At 35.1% G+C, this 13,227-nt stretch overlaps 1 protein-coding gene across 2 annotated transcripts in view; it reads left to right on the forward strand.

Annotated features, from left to right (window-relative positions):
• The window catches only part of NAP1L1 (nucleosome assembly protein 1 like 1), a 54,120-nt gene that overhangs the window by 3,666 nt on the left and 37,227 nt on the right, over window positions 1-13,227 (forward strand). For both annotated transcript variants that reach the window (XM_032220993.1, XM_032220994.1), the window contains exons 2-3: window positions 7,271-7,307; window positions 12,897-12,985. In XM_032220993.1, coding sequence (XP_032076884.1) covers window positions 7,291-7,307; window positions 12,897-12,985 — 106 coding nt within the window. In that variant the 5' untranslated portion in view covers window positions 7,271-7,290. The remainder of the gene's footprint in view (window positions 1-7,270; window positions 7,308-12,896; window positions 12,986-13,227) is intronic.

The raw sequence follows: 13,227 nt of genomic DNA on the forward strand, positions 1-13,227 counted from the left end.
CGGCAACTCCCCCCTCCGGCCAGGCAGAATGCCACTCCCCAACCTAGCGGTATCCTGAATGTGAGTGCCTTCCCCCCGGCTCCCGCGACTTGGTGCCTTCGGGGTACCGCTAAGCTGGTGAGCAGTGCTCTGCCTGGCCGGAGGGGGGTTCAGGGGCCTTATTTTCGGGGATGGGCTTACATTTTTGCCCACGTGAAAAATGTGGCAAAGCGTTAGTTTCAGGACAGATCATATTTTCGGGGAAACACGGTAGTCCATCTTAAATTCAGTATTCTGTTTCATTATTAGACAGATATTTATGGCAAACTCGGAAAGAAATGGGTGCAAAACCCTTTTCTGGTTTTTTCCTCTAATAACTGATGTCATGGAATAGATAACCATACTTTTTCCAAACTCTAAGCACCTTATTTTAAAGTGCATGAACCATTATTGCACACAATATTAACCCAAGCATTGTAGTACCATAGACATATACCAGTGTAGCAATATTGACATTCTTTATTCTTTATTGCTTTCTTAAGAATACCTAATAGGGATTTCCTTCTCAATAGCTGCAAACTATATTAATGCATCATTTTTTTCTGTTTTTGAGTCTGTCCTGTTCTGGAGTCCTTTTCTCAATCACCTTTAGTTTAGATTTCATAGTATACAGTACTGTAGGGAATAGGATCTTTTTCTGTTTTATGACTTTCCAAAATTTTTCATGAGATTTGCGGAATTGAGTCCCTACAAGAAAGTTAAATTGTATGGAAATATTTATCTTACAAATAAACTTGCTGAAAGGGAAATCCTGCTTCACTGAAGTTCTGGTTCCCATAATATTGTGTATCATGCTCAAAATGTGTTGGAAAATAAAATAATCAAATTTTCAACTCTTAACTATAGACAGAGTTGCTTCAGTCAGTTTGTATTTATGCAGTGCTCCTCTATTTAAACTCTAAAAATTCATTTTAGCACTGTTTCACAATCTAGGCAACTTTTGAGATGCTTGGATTTCAACTCCTCAGCAAAGTTGCGCAAATTGGGCAGATATTTTCTATTTACAGAGTACCTGTAGTTTTCAAGATATGTTCATGATAAATAGGCTTCATGATGGTTGTATTGATCATGTGACTGACTTTAATTTACAGCCTTTTGTCATGGCAATCATTAAGTAAATCACTGTAGTTGTTAACACTATTCATTAAGATTAAGGATGTGGTTTTACCAAAAAATGGAAGTAAATGCCAGTTTTTGGCAAAGCCATTAAAAAACATAGTTATGTATCTGCAGGACTTTCAAAAGGCTATAAATGTGGTCTGGTTGCCAAGCGCCTGACATGCAATCATATGACCATGGGAGGCACTGTGGAAACTTTGAATCTGGATTGTAAATATCTGCTGGAACTTTGAATGGTTGCTAAGCAGTTGGTCATAAATCGAGGACTACCTGTACCATAATCTTTTAACCATTTGAGGAAAACATTTAGAAATTGGATTAGTGGAATTTATTGAGAATAATATGATTTTTATAGAATATTTTTCTTGACTTATGACTACAGTTGACCCCAAAATTTATGTTACGTGAGGCATTTGTTAAGTAAATTTTACCCCATTTTATGATATTTCTTGTCACACTTACGTGAACTACTGCAGTAGTTAAGTTAGTAACCTGGTTGTTAAATGAATCTGGCTTCCCCATTGACTTTGCTTGCTAAGAAGATTGCATGACCCTGGGAAGCAGCAACCATCATTAATATGAACCAGGTGCCAAACATCTGGATTTTGATCCTATGACCATGAGGAATGAGGATGCTGCCAAGGTCGTAATTCTGAAAAACAGTCATGTCTCTTTTTTCAGTGCTGTTGTAACTTTGGACAATCACTAAATGAACTGTTGTAAGTTGAGGACTACCTGTATTTGGGGTGTTTTCTGGAAATTGTGTTCTCCTGAATATTTAATAAAGAATGTTGTGAAATGGGGTTAATGTTACTGTTAATCTATTAATAAACTAACATTTATTCTTTCCCCAAAATAAAACAACTGCATTTACATTGATATGTGTACTAGAGGTAGAATTCTAGGATGTGAATTTATTTATGCGGGCTTAGGAGGACTTCATATAAAATTTTACTCTTCAATATTTTCTATGGCATAAAATCTAAGAATATCTATAATTTGGACTGTCATGTGTTAACTATATAAATTATTATTTGATGGTGAAGATATGTATTTTAGCATTATAATTTTCATTAATCTCTTCAAACAACTTTAGTGAATAGGAGTGGGCAGAAGAAATATGTAGTCATGTATTCTGCTAGCTTTATGATTCTAGAGTATACAGTATTTAGAATTTTTTTTTGATCTCTGCAGAAGAAAATGTACAGATACAATGACTTGTTTTAAGCTATAGAGCTAAGAATAGGGATTGTGCATCATAAATAATACTTAATCAAGTAGAAGTTAATGACGTTCTGAATTTCATTGTTTGAATATTTTTACACTGATCAAAATTAGTATTTTTTTAATATGGAAGACCAACTATTTAATAATGTTAAGAATTGCAAATACTTGACATGAAGACATACATAACATAGTTTTTTTAAAAAAAAGTGAAATTGCTTTCAAAGGAGTTTTGATGTGTTCAATCAGTCTTCTTTTCTTTTCATCTTAAGAATACTAGGGGAAAAGGGAAAAGTCAGTAAAAGTTATTCAGAGGCAGTACAGATTGGACAATATCCATGTTTTCATGAATTTTCTGACAACTTTTTAGACCTTAAGGGTGACCTTTATTCTACTTTAAATATTCAGCTAAAACCTGATGACCTAGCTAAAAAGTACTTAAGTGTAAGGTCTGATATTGTCTTCATGTGCTGTTGTTTAGTCTGGCAAGACTTTGTGGTTTTGGTATCTTAAATTAAGGTCTCTTGAATCTCATTGCTATTCTTTCTAGTGGAAAATTCAATGAAAGATTAAATGGTTTTCGCTGCAATGCAGAAAGATAAGAGTGGATAGGATGCATACACTGAACTGGGGGAGCAGATTTTGATATAATCAACCTCTGTCAAATCAAGGTACATCATTGATTAAGTATTTACTTGAAGGAACACCTTGCACCCACCATCAAAATTTAATTTTTTTCTTGGATTCAAAAACAAGCAGCAGAATTCTTGTCCTTCTCTTTTGTTATATCAATCAGCTCCCGGCTATCTGCAAAATTTCAGGATCTGATCCTGAAATCTTCCACTTTTTTTGGAAATGCATGATTTTCTTCCAAATTGTGCACATTTAACCATTCTGGGTGTGCACTACATTTTCTGAAAATAAATCCTACAACAAGTGGCAGACTGTTCAGGCAGTCTGGTTTTAATGCCATGTTACTTCCTTTAGATTAATAAATATGTGTTTTTCAAGAAGCATGTACCCGATTTGGATCTCTTTCTTGAATTCTATTTATAGAAAATCTAGTAATGTTAACAGGAAAACAAAATTAAATGAGTATTTTTTTAAGTTGCCAACTGTTTATGTTACAGTATTCAGCCTATACTAACAAAATTCAAGATAGTTACCATTGCTGCAACTGGTGTTAACTCACCTTTATATACACAATAGATTAAAAATATTGGTATCTTGTACTTTTTATATTTAGGGTTTTTTTTGCTTGAATTGTAAATAATTTTCTTTTGTTACTTTCAGTATGACTGGTCCTAAACAAATAAATATTGAGTAATTGATATTTGGTTTTATGCATACAGCTTAGAGAGATAGGCCGAAAGTTTCATTGGTTCCAGAGATGTTCAACTGAATTTTTGTCCTTCATTCCATTTTTAATCAGATCACATTAGCATTTCTGCATTGATGCAAATTTAATATACAAATTATACTATATCATTCAGAAAAAGAGGACATTTCAGTATAGTTTTAGTTATTGCTTAGAGTTCTAAATTTAATGAATAGAGGAACATGTTGTAAATGCTATCAAACTTCAAAAATATTTTTGTAGAGATTTCATAATGAAAACTGGAATTGTTAGAGACATCAGAATTGTTATTTCATTATATACTATTTAAACAAGATTTTACATAATTCATTCAAGTGAAATAAAATGTTATACAAGAGGTTTTGTATTGTGTATACAGATACATCTGTGTTTGAAACAAAATTTGAAGCTATTTGGATCTAATAGAAATATAGTTCTAAAAATTATGATACAAATTTCTTTGTGCCTTGGATGTAATAGTTTTATGAAGAAAGTCCGTGTTTGAGGATCCTTTGAAGGCAGTCAGTCTTTTGAGACATATCTTAACACAAAATAGCTGGAAACTATTACACAAATGGTAGATACATCACTCAATATAGCTGGAAGTATGAAAACTGATGATTTGTTAAATCAATTTGATTACCAATCAAAATATAGAAACATAGAAAACTGATGCAGAAAACTTTTTAGCCGTCCATTGAGTCTCCCCTTTGAGTTTTTTTGTTTTTGTTTTCTTATTTATTTTTAATTTTTATAAATTATTTTAATTTTTTTTGATGATGGATATGTGTTTATCCCAAGCATATTTAAACTCCGTTACTAATGATTGACCAATTACTTTTTCTATGACGTAATACTTTGTAACATTATGTTTGAATTTCCATTTTATCAGTTTGAGGTTATATCCCTGTATTCTTGATTTTTGCTTAATATTGAACCGAGTGGCTGTTGTGTTTCCCCCCCAATAATTTGGCTAATATACCAACGCTTAGGCTGGGGGGTCAAATTCTATACCCCTCAGATAGGGTCCGCAACTTAGGAGTCCTCCTGGATCCACAGCTGACTCTTGATCACCAGCTGTCGGCTGTGACCAGGGGGGCATTTGCCCAGGTTCGCCTGGTCCGTCAGTTGCGGCCCTACTTAGATCGGGGGGCTCTCACAACAGTCGCTCGAGCCCTTGTGATCTCTAGACTGGAATACTGCAATGGGCTCTACATGGGGTTGCCCCTGAAGTGCATCCGGCGACTACAGCTAGTCCAAAATGCAGCCGCGCGAGTGATAGTGGGCGCACCGCGGTTCGCCCACGTTACACCTGTCCTCCGTGAGCTGCACTGGCTGCCTGTTGGTCTCCGGGTGCGCTTCAGGATACTGATGACCATCTTTAAAGCACTCCATGGTAGTGGATCTGGGTACTTGAGAGACCGCCTTCTGCCGATTACCTCCCTAAATCGACCAATTAGATCGCACAGACTGGGCCTCCTGCGAATTCCATCTGCCAGTCAATGCCGACTGGCGACCACACGGAGGAGAGCCTTTTCTGTTGCTGCCCCGACCCTGTGGAACGAGCTCCCCATGGAGATCCGCACCCTCACCACTATCCAGACCTTCCGCGCAGCCCTCAAGATCTGGCTCTCCCAGCAGGCCTGGGGATAGGCTCCTAATTACCCGCCCGAGTGTTTTGTTTGATTGCTGAATGAAAGTTGGGTTTTATTATTTTTCTGTTGTTCACATATTGTTTTGTTTTGACCTTGCACTTCCCCTCCCCTGTGGTTGTAAGCCGCCCTGAGTCCCCTCAGGGAAAAGGGCGGCATATAAATCCCAATAAATACCTAAAATTGAAACCTATCTGCCTTCTAGAAACTTATTCACACCCTTAATATATTAAATGTTCAATCTTTTAACCCCTTTCCCATCTGTTTTCCAGGCTGTACATACTCAGTTCCTCCAATCTCTCCTAACATGTTTTGTCCCTTGGACCTTGCACCATTTTTATTACCCATCTCTGGACTCGCTCAATCTCATCAATATCTTTTTTTAAGTTGTGTTCCACTAAAGCCATCAAATAGTCTTTAGAGAAGCCATTGAAGAAGTCTGCTATTTGATGAACTTAATGGAAAATTTGACCTTTACTAGTAATGTCTTAATTGGCAAGTTCTTTTAACTAAATATGTCCACAGTTCTAATAACAATTGTTCTTCCGGTAGGAATAAAAATACAATATATCAGAATTCAGTAACAGAAATACTCTTAAATTATTATAGCAATAGCAGTTAGACTTATATACCGCTTCATAGGGCTTTCAGCCCTCTCTAAGTGGTTTACAGAGTCAGCATATCGCCCCCACAGTCATGGTCCTCATTTCACCCACCTCGGAAGGATGGAAGGCTGAGTCAACCTTGAGCCGGTGAGATTAGAACTGCTGAACTGCAGATAACAGTCAGCTGAAATGGCCTGCAGTACTGCACCCTAACCACTGCACCACCTCGGCTATTATCTACTATAGTCTTGCATTCCTGAGTATGCAGCTTATATACAAGAAGCAACTCTGCTCAGTTAACAATGACCAGTTATGTGCTTCTGTCTGTCACGGATATCTCTGCAAATGAGTAACAATATTGGAGAAGCAAGTGCTAGGATGAATAAGATCCTTCAAACAAGAGCAATGTTTCTGAACATTGTTACAATTTGCACAGAAAGAAGTGAATAAATTTTTACATGCCATAATCACACATTCGCTTTGTTAATATAGATAAAAGGGAGTTAATTGTGATGACTAACACAAATATAATTGGTTGCAGCAATATCAATTAAAAGTATCTATTTTGAAATAGAGTAGCAATATTCAATTGCATTTCCAGTGAAGGTGGGTGCTACCACTCATCTTTGAATACACAGACAACTTTCTTTTCAAAGTACAAACTATAGTTTGAAACATCAAAATTACTTCTGTAATATACCACTGTTTATTTCCACATCATTACTGAGAAAGATATAAAAATGTGTCCATGTAGTTGATAGGAGATGTTCATGTCATGAGTGTCTTTTTCTGTACCAAGATACATATTGGATTCTTGCACCATTCATAGTGTGTAACATGTAGTTTAGAAATTTTACTTAAAGACTTTTCAACCTAATACATTGGTTGTGATCACACAAAAAGAGGAAGATAGCAATAGCAGTTAGACTTATATACCGCTTCATAGGGCTTTCAGCCCTGTAAGCGGTTTACAGAGTCAGCATATTGCCCCCAACAACAATCCGGGTCCTCATTTTACCCACCTCGGAAGGATGGAAGGCTGAGTCAACCTTGAGCCGGTGAGATTTGAACAGCCGAACTGCAGAACTGCAGTCAGCTGAAGTAGCCTGCAGTGCTGCACTCTAACCACTGCGCCACATCGGCTCATCATGGTTCTGACAGGCTGAAAAATGGTTACAATATCATACCTCTCCCAGATCCATTGCAAGATAGTTCAACATTAGTATAATTTCTGCTTAACACAATTTTAAATTATTTATTTTATTTTCTTAAAGGTTTGCTGCAGTCTGGAAATATGGCAGACATTGACAAGTAAGCATACAACTTTTTTCACATTTTGATTGATGTTAATTTTTAAAAGAGCTTAGATCTGCAAAATTCATCCTTTCAACTTGCTACCTGTGACATTTAATGCTAGATTCAGAGCAGTTAGGCATATTTGCTTTAAACATTAGATATTAATGCTTTTATGTTTGCAAGTAAATTATTTTAAATTCAAAGAGTTGATTCAAATGTGTCATGATGGTTTGTTACATATTGTAAAAGGATGAACAAAGATATTTTCTATAGTTGCCCTTTGACAAACTTTTGAGGATTAAAAAAAGAAATTGATATAGGATTGTCAAATATCTGTATCATAACTCAGTTTTCATAAAGTACAAAGGAACAGTATGTTTCTTTTCCAGCACAATATAAATAAAATGTTTTTCTATTAAATATATGTATTTGATCTGGAGCACATATTGTGGTAGAATAATATTTAGTGATAAAAATGTGTTTAGTATTTGTTTACCTGATGGCTGAGCCCTAAAATGAATAAATTCTGCAAAAATAATTTGACAAATTTGCTATGGAATGTAGGTTGTCCTCAACTTATGGTTTTAAGTGCATAACTCTGAAGTTAAACACAGAAACCTCAGGCTTGTAATAGGTGCAGAAGTTTGACAGATTTTTTAAGGATTGTGCCATGCTTTTGATTCAATTCTGAAAATGTTGCTTTGGCGCACACAAAGATACAAACTTTGCATATCTGTTCCTAAAAAAGCTTGCATTTCTTTAGGACTGTGTGATTCCTTTGAGATGCGTTTTGGTTTCATTGCCTGCTTTAAAGCACCTTTTTCAGACTAAAAGTCAGAATAACGCACAGGCCTAGTTTCTACAAGCGGCCTAATCATTCTCAAGATATTTTTAACCAGCATACGTTTTATAATCTTATTCAATGTTACTTCAGTTAAAATCAGATTTGCTTGTTAAAAACTATTTTATATTACTATGCTATAGTTAGTATAAGATTGTTCATCACCATTTCTGTATTTCTGTACAAAGTTATTTGAAGTATTAATAATGAGATTTTATTCTTGGACATACAGGTAGTCCTTGACTTAGATCCATAATTGAGTTCAAAATTTCAGTTGCTAAGCAAGGCAGTTATTAAGTGAATTTTAATAAGAATTTATGACTTTTTGCCACTGTTGTTAAGCAGATCACTGCAGTTGTTAAGTGAATCATGGAGTCATTAAGTAAATCTAGCTTCCCCTTTGACTTTGCTTGTTGGAAGCCATCTGGGAAGTTTATAAATGCTGATCACATGACCCTGAGACAATGCGGCTGTCATAAATACCAAGCCAAGCATTCGAATTTTGATCATCTAACTATGGGGATTCTACAATGGTCATGAAAAATGGTCATGTCACTTTTCCCAGTGCTGTTGCATCTTTGAACAGTCACAAAAGGAATGGTTGTAAGTCAAGGACTGTATAATTCTAAGCACGTTTTTAAACAGATATTTCTATATTTTTCCAATAATGGTACCATAACAATGATTTAATTTTATGGTGCCTGAGAATATCTACATGTAACAATGTTAAATTTGCTTAAAATAATGTTTTATCCCAAGGATTCTTGTGGGCTAACCATACTTAAGTAATGATAATAACATACAAGATAAGATTGTTGCCCTTTAAGAATTCAACATAAATATGGAACAAGTGAATAGAAGAATAGAATTGAGGTTACATACGGATATAATAAAATATCAGTGTTTTGTTGTGCTGACTTATAAATACCAAATGTAAAATAGTGAACTTAACATGTCTTAACTTCTGCTCCAATGAGAACCGAGTGTCAGATTCATGTTCTTATATAAATTTTAAAAATTCTGTTCTGAAACCAGTAGCTTTATGCTTGACCTGACACTTTGCTCTTCATTCTGATCAATAATGCTAAATTGGAATGACAATGTTGTCTTACTTATTCTTTAAAATGTCAGTTACAGTGTTTTGTGCGCCAAAGGCAAGACAATGTACATTTGGAGAATATAAATGGAAAGAGGGAAAGTGCAGTTAGAATAATTGGAAATGTTGCATAAATATTTAAATGAGCATTTTACTGCAAGCAATGTATACAAGTTATATTCCTTTGTATAATCCCATCAGAACAGTAAAAATCAATGTGAAGCCTTACAAACTAAATTCCAGTAACATCTATCATTTTTGGCACTTAGATTCTTTATGTAACTATAGTGCTGAAAACTTTGATCTTCGTGTATTGCAGCATAATGCAAATTTGCATCACATGTTCTTTTTGTAGGGCAGATAAATTGATTCATCTAGCACCAAAGAGCTTGAGTGTCTTTTTTATTTTTTATTAATATTTATACATTTTAATTTTTTTAAAATAATGTTGCTTCATAAATGCTCACATACGTATTGTTTAGATGCTTTTAATTGCAGAAGCTTATCACAAAACAAGATGCACTATACATTGCCCCGGAAATATTCTCAGTATCCTAAACTGAAACACATTTAATTGCAAATTATCCAGGAGTTCCATAAGCAGAACAAGGATATTTTCCACTTTTGCTATTTTTGGTTCTTAATGTTGAAGCAGAATGCTGAAATAACAGAATCTGATGATTTTTGCATTAATCAATGCATTTTTGCATTGATTTGAAAGACTAACCTTTTTTTTTTTACAATGTAAATGTGTTTTTATTTTCCATTTTCATTTTCGTATAGTCACATATATATACTGTGCATAACCAGGGCCATATAACATTAAACAATAAACACAGCCATTCCTCTTGTCAAAAATAGAAACCCAATGTACCTCTTCGACCCTCCATACACCTTTTCTTTCGCCCCCCTCCAACTTTCAATCTTCCCTCCATCATTCCCCTCTACCCTATTTCCCCTCCCCCTCTACCACTCCTCTCTCCCGGTACACACCCTCCCTTCCTTCTCACCCTCCCTCCAATCCTCTCTCCCACCCTCTCTACCCCTCTTTCTTCTATCCCTCTACTCCTCCCTTCGGTGTATTTCTACTATCTATTAATATATTCAGCTTGTCCTATTTTTACAGTGGGATTAAAGAGCAACAGTATACAAGTGCAGTCGCGTTACTTAAAATCTAACACATACTATGTATCCCCCCCTACCCCCCTAACACCCCACCTCCCTTCCCCCCCCCCGACTTCCCAGAGCCCGTAAACAGTATAGGTTTTTAACAAATACAGTCTAAAATATATTAAGACAAAGGAAATAAAAAAAGAAGTTAATAACATCTCTGCATTGAACTGAGCTTCTTCCTGTTACACTAACACTGAGCAGTTTAGATTATTCCTAATCTTAAGCATAGGCTATCTGGAATTTCTTAGTCCCGTATTTGTTTTGTATATAGTCAATCCATTTTTTTCAGTCTCGTTTATATCTCTCATTTGAATGGTCTTTAAGATATGCCGATATTTTAGCCATCTCGGCTAGGTTTGTAACTTTCAATGTCCATTCTTGAGTTGTAGGCAAGTCTTCCTTCTTCCAGTATTGCGCCACCACCAGTCTTGCTGCCGTTATTAGGTGCAGAACCAAATTAGTCTCTACCGCTGTAAAGTCAGTACATATACCAAGTAAAAATAACTGAGGAGTAAACTTTATCCTTCTTTTAAAGATATTTTGCATAATCCACCACATTTTTATCCAAAATGCCTTAACCTTTTGACAAGTCCACCATATATGAAAATATGTAGCATCGAGAGAACCACATCTCCAACATTTAGGCTGTACATTCGGATACATAGAAGCCAGCTTTTTAGGATCTAAATGCCATCTATAAAACATCTTATAAAATTTTTCTCTCAGGTTTTGTGCTTGTGTGAATTTCACATTTCTTACCCATATTCTTTCCCATGTGTCCAACATTATTGGTTCTTCAATATTTTGAGCCCACTTTATCATACAATTTTAACAAATTCTGTTTCCGAATCCATCTGTATTAGTACATTATATATCTTCTTTATATGCATTAAACTTTGATCTCTTATTTGTTTAAACAAATTATCCTCAACTTGGATAAAACCAATTTTTTGGTCTATTTTCCACCTGGCCTGTAATTGGCCATACTGGAACCATGTTTGAACTACCTTCTCCTCTTTCAATACCTCTAAAGATTTTAGTTGTAGAACCCCCCTTTCCAAAGTGAGAAGTTGTCTGTAGGTGGTTCTATCCTGTTTTTGTGCTATATTCATATTTTCAATTGCATGTCTAGGAATTGCCCACATGGGTAACTTGTCATTTAGTTTATATTGATATTTTTTCCAGACCCGCAGTAAAGCATTTCTTAAGATATGACTTTTAAAATTCTTATCCAATTTTTTGTTGAATAACAAGTAAGCATGCCAACCATATACCAGATCGTGTCCCTCGATATTCAGTATTCTATCGTTGATTAAATGGGTCCAATCACTAATTGCGGATAGCGCCACTGCATCATAATATAATTTTAGGTTAGGTAATTTCAAGCCTCCTCTCTCGCGTACATCTTGCATTATTTTCATCTTTACCCTCGGCTTCTTTCCGGCCCATACAAATTTGTTGATACCCTTCTGCCATTCTAAAAGATTCGCATCTTTTTAAGTATAGGTAACATTTGAAAAAGAAATAAAATTTTTGGTAAGATGTTCATTTTCACTGCCGCTATCCTACCCAACAAAGATAAGTGCAATTTCTCCCATTTTTTCATCTCTATCTGTATACTCCGCCAAAGTGGTTCATAATTGTGCTTATATAATTTCCTGTTTGAGGCTAAAATATTAACCCCAAGATATTTGACTTTTTTGACTACCTCACATCCTAGCATCCCTCCTAGTTCTTCCTTTTGTTTAGTATTCATATTTATAGCTAATATTTTTGTTTTTCCTAAATTTATTTTAAAACCCGACACTTGACCATATTGATTGATCGTATTCATTAAAACCATACTAGATTCCTGCGGTTGTTCCAATATTATGACCAAATCATCCACAAAAGCGCGGACTCTGTATTCTTGCTGCCTAATCTTGATCCTTTTTAGATCATCCAAGCCCCGTATTTTATTCAACAATACTTCCAAAGTTATAATGAACAATAGTGGGGACAAAGGACAGCCCTGTCTTGTACCTTTTCCGATTTGAAAAGGGTCTGTTAAACTTCCGTTGACTATGATTTGAGCTGTTTGCTGTTGGTATATTGCTTTAATTGACCGTAAAAAGCTATCTCCTATCTGCATTTTTTGCAATATCTTCAACAGAAATTGCCAGTTAACTCGATCAAAGGCCTTCTCAGCATCCAGAAATATGAACGCAGCAGGGATTTGGTTGTTCTTTCCCAAATATTCTAATGCATTAATAATTAGTCTAACATTACTCTTCATCTATCTCCCCTGTATAAAACCTGTTTGGTCGGTATGTATCAATTGTTGAATAACCACCATTAACCTATTTGCTAGTATTTTAGTAAAAATTTGATATTAAATTTTAAAGACTAACTTCTGTACATATTTTGAGCAGAATGTTGACAATATATTTGAAGTATTAACTTTTAAGAAAAATTAAAAATCTGATAACAAATTGAAAACTCTTGCTTTGAATAGTAAAGAACAGGCTGAGCTTGACCAGCAAGATATGGAAGATGTTGAAGAAGTAGAAGAGGAAGAATCTGGTGAGGATGCTAACAGTAAAGGTAACGACAGAAACAAATATGAGATCATTAAGTTTGTGACTACTGTAAATCCACATTTTCAAAGGTAATATGAGGCCTAATAAAGCAAACACCTATTAGTGATATGGGGGAACAACACCTTGGTAAATGCAATTGTTATCTTTTAAGTCATAGTCAAATATTTTCTAATTAATATTTGTGAAAAGTACTTTTTAAAGAGGTTTTCTATTGCAGCCTATATGGCTTTATTTCTAAATAAGCTG

This window comes from Thamnophis elegans, chromosome 7 (genome assembly GCF_009769535.1).
Source record: "Thamnophis elegans isolate rThaEle1 chromosome 7, rThaEle1.pri, whole genome shotgun sequence".
In the NCBI taxonomy this organism is placed as follows: Eukaryota; Metazoa; Chordata; class Lepidosauria; order Squamata; family Colubridae; genus Thamnophis; species Thamnophis elegans.